This window comes from Corvus kubaryi, unplaced genomic scaffold, assembly GCF_017639235.1.
Source record: "Corvus kubaryi isolate FWS band 111438036 unplaced genomic scaffold, C.kubaryi_AGA036_p1.0 66, whole genome shotgun sequence".
In the NCBI taxonomy this organism is placed as follows: domain Eukaryota; kingdom Metazoa; phylum Chordata; class Aves; order Passeriformes; family Corvidae; genus Corvus; species Corvus kubaryi.
The window spans coordinates 35,150,005-35,158,214 of NW_024582054.1; the positions used below are offsets into that span (position 1 = coordinate 35,150,005).

Here is an 8,210-nt window from a genome sequence, read left to right on the forward strand (position 1 = left end):
TCTGGCACTGGGAAGCCATTCCCTGGCTCCTGTCCCTCCAGGCCTTGTCCCCAGTCCCTCTGTAGCTCTCCTGGAGCCCCTTTAGGCCCTGCAAGCAAATTGGAACTTTGTCAATCCTGCCCCTTTTATCCCTGATTTAGGACAGAAAACACTCGACTTTTCCCAGGAGAGAATCCACCAGAAATCCAATGGGAAGAATCCACCAGAGCTTCCAGTGGGAAGCCATTCCCTGTGTCCTGTCCCTCCAGCCCTTATCCCAAATCTTTCTCCACCTTTCTTGCGGCTCCTCCAGGTCCTGGAAGGCCACAATGAGGTCACTCTTGGTCTCCTCTCCAGGCTGAACATTCCCAGCTCTCACAGCCTTTCCTCCCAGCAGAGCTGCTCCATCCCTTCGATCATCCTGGTTGCTCTGGACTCACTCAGCAGCTCCAGGTCCTTCCTCTACATCCAATTCTGGTCTATTCCTACAGAAATGTTAAATATATTAATAAATCATTGGGATTTTTGTTATAAAACACGCAACCCCCATTTCCAACCATGTCCTATAAAAGACCTGCTTTATAATCTATAAAACGTTTCCAGATGTTTCTTGGGAGATGCAGGGCTGGAAATTGGAGAAATTCCACTCAGTTTTCCTGAGCCTAGGAATGATGGATCAGAGGCAAAGATGGAGACAGAGAATAAAAAAACCCCAAAATTAATTGTCTGGTCCAAATCTTCATTGGAGTCTCCTCCTCAGGCAGGAGACAAATCCTAGGAAGGAACTTTTCCTCACAGGAAAACACGCCCTCAATGATTTCAAAAAATACAAGGAAAGGGAAGAAGCTGGGATGGTTTGGAAGCTGGAATGGCTCTGCCTTTGCACTGCGCATCCCTGAGGGAGTAAAATCATTTATGCGATGTCTCCATCCCATCTTGGAAATGGCTCTGGCTAAAATCATCCTGGATTTGGTGGCATCTTAAACAGGTGGTGATTTAGCACCATTCCACATCTGCGGAGATTCCCACTTCCCACCTGGCCTGGGATATCCTGGATCATCCCCAGGGCAACGGTGCAGCCCCGTCCCCATCCAGACCCAATCCAGAGGCTGGACAAGGGGAAACGGCCTCGAGTTGCTCCAGGGGTGGTCAAGGTGGGAATTTGGGGAAGAGTTTCTTCACTGGAAGAGTGGTTAAACATTGGAATAGGATGTCCAGGGAAGCGGTGGAGTCTCCATCCCTGGAAATGTTGAAAAAAGGAGGAAAAATGACACTTTGGATAAGGTTTCTTGGGCATGGGGGGACTTGGTCAAGTTGATGATCTTGGAGTTTTTTCCAGGTATTTTCCAGCTTAATAATTCCAAGATTCCAAGGTGGTGAAGATCCAAAAATACCTTGATAAATTCTGTCATCCAACCTGATTTATCATTTCCTCCTCTTGTTTTCTGGGGTGCCAATCCTACCCCAGGACCAATGAAAGGTTATTCCTTCTCCATCCCGGGTTTTTGTGGGATAACATCCCTGTGGTGCAAATCCAGCAGTGGCCACAAACCCAATGGAAACCCAGCAGAGCCATGAGGATTATTTTTTATGATTATTTATTTATCAGTGCCGGTACTGGGAGAGAGAAACTCATTATTTGCTCATCTTAAAATGCAAATTGGAGAGGCCAAACCAGCAGGTGAAGCTTCTGCTCGGGGCCACGTGGTGGAAATAAATTCTGGGAATTTTCTCCATGACAAATCCCACAATAAAAACCAGGATTTGATCATCACCACGAGGAGCAGCTGTTGGGCTCAAAGCAAACCAGCATCTTGTCGTTTCTCCGGATAGCTCCAGAACTTTCCTTTTTTCCATTTTCTAATCCTTAAAACATGAATGTACTTAGGCTAAAAAACATCATTAAACATTAATAGGGAGCCTGTTTTAACTCCAGCCCCGTTTGTTTCCCAAAGATAATTGTGGAAGAGAATGAACTGTGCTCCCTTGGCAGATTTGCTGGATATTTTTCCAAAACTAATAGTGGAATTATGAAAGGAAAGAGGAGGGAAAAAGTAAATTAAATCAAATTGCCAAAGCCTTGGGGAAGAGCTGATGCAAATGAGTTCAATGCAGAGAAGTCACAAACAACTCCAGTTTTTCTTCCGAGCATCTGGGAAGTCACAATCCTATAAAAACAACAGAAAACCCGACAGAAAAACGAGCTCTTAACTCCGGTTGGGGCTTTTATCAGCCCTTCCCTTTGCCATTAAAGTTATTACCTGCAAAAGTGGGATTCAGGAATGAGCAGCCCGAGTTAATTTTCTCCTCCTGTCACTGGGGATCATCAGCCCCTGGATAGATGGGAATTGTGGGGTTTAAAGACTCTTTTGACCTTAAAGGCAGGGGAAAGTTGCATTTAAAAGCTATTTATGAGGCTAAAGTAGCTTGTGAGTAAATAAAGCAAGGCGAGAAGAGAGAAGGGCCTGAATACAAATTTCTGTTCAAGTCGTCAAACAGAGCTGCCACAGGGAGGTGAAATTGTTCCCTGGATTTGGAGCATTAAATGGAAGCAGCAAGGAAAACAAAGGAGGGAATGCTATTCCAAGCCAGAGATGAGTTTTGGGTGTTCAAACATTCCAAGGATTTATGAGCAAGGGGAGAAAATGATAGAAAAATTGTCCATGATCTGGTCACAGCTTCCATGAGAAAGGGAATGAAATATCAGGAGTCTGGAGGTTGTTGATAGCTGGGAGGGAGACAGCAACCCGTGGAGAACCCGAGGATAAAATGTTCTTGGAAAGAGAGTGGAAAAGGAGAGCTCCTTTTGAAAAGGGAAAGGGAAAGGGAAAGGGAAAGGGAAAGGGAAAGGAAAAGGAAAAGGAAAAGGAAAAGGAAAAGGAAAAGGAAAAGGAAAAGGAAAAGCAAGGGAAAGGAAAAAAGAATGGAAAAGGAGCTGGAGTGGACTCTCTGAAGATTCTTCTCTTCAGAGTTTCTTTATTTTAATGTGTCACGTAAAACAGCTCTTGACAAGGACACAAAACTTCCCTGTGCCAGCCTGGAACAGGAGGATCTCAGGAATTCTTCCCTCTCAGGGGTTAAAAACTGAGCTGAGTTCTTTAGAGAGCCAGAATGCCCTGGCATTCCCTGGTTTGCATCCCGTTGGGAACACATTTCCCATGTGTGTTCCTGGCTCTAGAGAGCTGTGCTGACAAGAGCTCTGGCCAGGTTATCCTTATTTTCCAGCAATGATGAAGTTTTCCAAAGGCAAATGGCAGCAGGAAGTGGGGTCTGTGCACATGCCTGGCCTTGGTTATATTTTATTTATTTGGTGTTTTGCTGGAATCAAAAGGAGTTTGAAACTGCGCATCTGAATTATTTAAAACCGGTTTCATCAGAGTTAAGGCAGAACAGGCTGCTCTGGCTGGGAGCAACTGGTTCATGCTGGGCTTACTGGGACAGCAAAACCACCACCGGAATGGAGAGCAAAGATCCAGAGATGAGAATTTGTGGTGAAGCCGCTGCTGGGGTAGGGAGTTCATGGAATCATGGGATATCCCGAGTTGGAAGGATCCCACAAGGATCATCCAGCCCAACAATCCCACCCTGTGCATGCCTGGAGCGGTGTCCAAGCGCTCCTGGAGCTCTGGCAGCCTCAGGAATGTGCCCACAAGAGAGGTCCCCACTGAGCACGGAGTCACCAGCTCAGCTCTGTGCCTGCAGTGTTGGCGCCTCGTGCACTTTATTCAAACCAAGTCCCAGAATTCCAGACTGGTTTGGGACGGAAGAGACCTTCCAGACCATCTCATTCCACCCCTGCCATGGGACTCCTTCCACTAGACCAGGTCGCTCCAAGCCCTGTCCAAGTTAAAGCAAGGCTTGTATTGGTTTTATTCAGTGTTGATCCAGGGGATCCCTTAACAAGAACTTGGGTTAGTCCTGTATCTAGGACTGGTCCTAAACAAGAACCTGGGTTAGTCCTGTCTCTAGGAGAGGTCCTAAAGAAGAACCTGCATTAGTCAACCTGCATTAGTCTTGCCTAAGACAGGTCCTAAACAAGAACCTGGCTTAGTCCTTCCTCCAAGCCAGGTGCTAAACAAGAACCTGGGTTTAACATGTTTAGTGTTAAGGAAGTGCAAAGAAGAAACCACTCAAGCTCCTGCAAGAGGAGGAGACTGGGTTAGTCCTGTCTCTAGGACGGGTCCTAAACAAGAGCTGGGGTTAATCTTGTCTCTAGGAGAGGTCCTAAACAAGAACCTGGCTTAGTCCTGCCTTTAGGCCAGGTCCTAAACAACAACCTTTGTTAATCTTGCCCCTAGGCCTGGTTTCCCCACTCTAACCCCCTCCCACCCTCCCTGTGTCTCCGCAGACCCCCCGGCCGTGGAGCCAGCATTCCTGGAGCTGCGCCAGGGCCAGGGCCGTGGTGTCACCATGAGCTGCCGCGTGCTCCGGGCCTACCCCACGCGGGTGCTGAGCTACGAGTGGCGCCTGGGCAGCAAACTGCTGCGCACGGGGCAGTTCGACCTGCAGGACTCCACCGAGTTCACCGTGAGCAGCCTCTCCCGCGACTCCTACGGCATCTACAACTGCAACATCATCAACGAGGCGGGCGCCGGCCGCTGCAGCTTCCTCGTCACAGGTAGGAGGAGTGGATTTCCATTCAACTTCTTAAAATGGCTTTTTTAGTGTTTTTTGAAGGAATTGTAGGCAGTTTGTTCAACTTTCCAAGAGGAGCTGAAGTTTCTCTTCAAAACTCTGCTCATGGAGCGTTTGGGTTTGGTTGGGTGAGGCTTGATGGGCCTCGATCAACAAAGAGGAGATTCCCAGACTTTGAGAGTTTGAAATGTCTGGGTTGGGAGTAGGAGAAGGAGATAAATGGACATTACCAAACGTCAGCCCCTGGCAGGGACTGGAGCAGCTGTGGTGGGAAAAGATGGATAAGAGAGGCAAAAACTGGGAACCAAATTGTCATCGAAGGGATCGATAACCAAGAGGAGATCCAGTACTAAGAATGGGGTCATTTGGGACCAAGGAATGAGAAGGTTTTGGGGGGTTTTATGTATAAATATGGGAAAAGTTTGGTAAAGAATTGTGTGGCTGGAATGATTTCCACTGCACATCCTGGCCAGAATAAAGTAATTCCAGATTCTCCAAGTCCTTAAAGGTGATGCTGGAGAGTTTCCTTTATTCCTGAGTTTCGGTGACAGTGGGGTCTTGGAGGACCTCTTGGATAACTCAACTCCTCCTTTGGTTGCCAAAAAGATCCCAAGATTTGGAGAAGTTGATGCATCTTGAATCATGCCCAAGTTGAATCATCTTGAGGAGTCTTGTTGGGATTGTGGTTGGCGAAAAGAAGGAGATTCAGCTGGTTTGAAGATCAGGATTTCTCAGTGGAAAATGAAAATATTCCTTCTCCATGGGCACCTGGCAGGGTGGATTTGAGGGAGACCTGAGGGATTCACCAGGCAGCAAAATTCCACTGTTTGAAGCGGTCAAAAAAGTTGGATTTCCTCTTCTCTCCAGCTTGGAGAGCAGGGTGGGCACATCACAGGCTCCGACAACTTCCAGCTCCTCGGGAACAGAGGGATGTTGGGATTTGCTCCTTTTCTCCAGCAGCAAAGGACTTTTACACAAGATCCCAGGCTGGGGGAGGCTGTGCAGCCCCCAGGATCCTCCCGTGGGGTGTAATTAATGTGCGGATGGAGCCAATCTTGGTGTGGCTTTTATCTTTGGGATCTTGGAGCTGAAAAACTTGGATCTTTGAAACTGGGGGGTTGGAAGTCTTGATTTTAACTCTATTGGAAATTAATGACATTAATCAGGAAGGCTCTGCTGCCTGATCCTGTGAGACCCGGTGCCTGCAGCAGATGTGTCCAAGCCGAGGTCTTCAGATTCCCGGAATCCCATCAGGTTTTAGGTTCCACATCCCTCTGGTTTTCCAGGCTGTGGTGGGTGAAGAATTCCTGGTTCCTCTGCACCAGCTGGGAGTGGGCTCAGTGGGGACTCTTGGAGGCCAATAAGAGCAGCCTCAGCCTCTCTGAAGAGTCCTAAAATGTCTCCAAACCCACACTGGATGGGGTTTGGAGCCAGCTGGGATAGTGGGAGGTGTCCCTGCCTATGGAAGGGGTTGGAATGAGATGATCTTGAAGGTCCTTTCCAAGCCAAAAAGGTCTGGGATTCCTGTCAGAGGAATTCCTGTTTCAGCTCAAAATTCCCCCAAAAGCTGCTTGGAAAGGAATGATGGGAAAAGAAGCCAACCAAGAAGAAATTTCAGGGTGTTTAAAGGAGGAATTCCATAGAAGGAAAGATGCCCCATTGTTGGTAGGGTTTTATCCCAGTTTGACTCCAGTTAGAATCACCTGGACACAGGGGTTTCCTTCTGGGATTGCTGCCAGCCTGGCAGCTCCCAGGATTCTGTCACATCCCAGGAAAATGAGCATTATTATCATCATCTCTGCCACCAGAAGAGGAGGGAAGGATTTCATGGAAGAGCTGCAGATCCCCTCTCAGGGACCCTGCTCTGATAACAGGACAGACTCTCCAGATGCATCTCTCTTGCAACAAAAGGAAACCATTTTTTCCAGCTCCCCAGTTGGTTTTTTCCTCAGTAAAACTTGGTTTAGCAGGAAAAAATGTGGGTCTGCTTTCAGGTGGAGACTTTTTCCTTGCTTGGACTTATCTATCCCTGGAAGTGTCCAAGGCCAGGTTGGACACTGGGGCTTGGAGCACCCTGGGATAGTGGAAGGTTGATGCATACTGGAATGTGATGAACTTTAGGGTCCCTTCCAACCCAAACCATTCCATGATGGGAATGGCATCCCCTCGGCAGGAATTTCACACGGCACAAACATGGTGGGAATACAGCAAATCCTGCAATTCCTGATGGTTCTGCTCCTTCCAAATGGGATCCAACCTTTGGCTCACACCATTCAGAGCCTGCTGGAGGTGTTTTCACAGCCACCAACTTCTCCAAATCTTGGGAGTTTAATCCCAAAGGCAGCTCTGAAGGAAACCAGAAAAACTGTTTGGCCTCAAATGAGTAAATTTGGTTCAATTTATCCATCAGGATTTGGACCCCAGACTGTGGGAATTTATTCCAAGGCAATTATTTTGCCACAATTGGGGCAGTTGGGAGTGGTTTGAGCAAACTACAAAACTGAAAATGAGTCCTAAAATGATTTTATGATGTTTTCCATCTCCCAGCCCTCCCTGTGCTCATTTAGGGTTCATCCCATGGTGTTCATTTATGTCGGATTAAGGATGCTGTAAGTAAGACTTGGACTTTTCTTAGTATTTTATGGTTAAACCCGAGTTTATTTAGAAAATAAATGCCCTGACACTCTTCTCAGAGCAGCAGCTCTGCTGTGCTCCTGATTCCCAGCAGCACAGATGGAGTCAAAGCCCTGGGGAACTGAAAATGATGAAAAAAATGATGAAATGGTTAAAAAGGAGGCTTGGATTTCACTGGGAATGTGAATAGAGAGAAGAAATTGGGCACTTCCTAGACATGACCGGGAAAAAAAAGCGCAATAAATAACTCCAAGGCAGGAATGTGGCAGTTGTGTGGAGCTTTTGTTTTGGGGGGAATAATGGGTTGTTGTAACCCATTTTAAGCTGGGTTTATTCCTGGTTTTTCATGCAGGAAAACAGAAACGTGCTGGACTGGGGCTGCAGAAAACCACTGGTGTGCTCAGAGAAAGCTTTTCAGTGCAGCATTTAAGGCTCGAAAGATTTATTCTGACCCCAGAGCCTGCAAAACCTCCTTTTTTTTGTCCTGTATATTTGGAGCCAGATTGGAGGAGATGAAAGCCAAATAAATCACACTTGGAAGAGGGGTTAATTTATAGCATCTGGGCCAACGTGAGGCAGATGTAACCTGCCAGTCTCTTCGACATAAATATGAAGTGACAAGGCAAATTGTGTTGGTGGGGAAGCAGAGCTGAGTTCATGCTCCTCACAGCTTCACCGCCTCGATGTTTTATTCAGGGCTTGATAGGGCCAGATCATATCCAGAGAGCAACAAAACGTGGCAGTGGCTCCATAAAACCCTGCCAGGGCTGGGAGCAAATAAATCAAAACAGATCCATGAATGGCAGAGAGGCCGAGGAGTCTCCCTGAGGGAGGGTTTGGATGCTGGAGAAGGAGGGGGATGAGCACAGGACAAAGCTTCTCCCTCCCTGGAGCAGCTGCTGAGGTCCCAGAGGTTCCTCCGGGACACACCTGAGCCCTGCCTGGGTCACGGCCTGGCCTGG

The 8,210-nt window shown here is 47.5% G+C and overlaps 1 protein-coding gene across 1 annotated transcript in view; it reads left to right on the forward strand.

Annotated features, from left to right (window-relative positions):
- The window catches only part of LOC121673631 (MAM domain-containing glycosylphosphatidylinositol anchor protein 2-like), a 96,674-nt gene extending 92,015 nt beyond the window's left edge, over nucleotides 1-4,659 (forward strand). The window contains exon 8 of the mRNA XM_042047142.1: nucleotides 4,328-4,659. Coding sequence (XP_041903076.1) covers nucleotides 4,328-4,644 — 317 coding nt within the window. The 3' untranslated portion in view covers nucleotides 4,645-4,659. The remainder of the gene's footprint in view (nucleotides 1-4,327) is intronic.
- The last annotated feature ends 3,551 nt before the right edge of the window (nucleotides 4,660-8,210 follow it).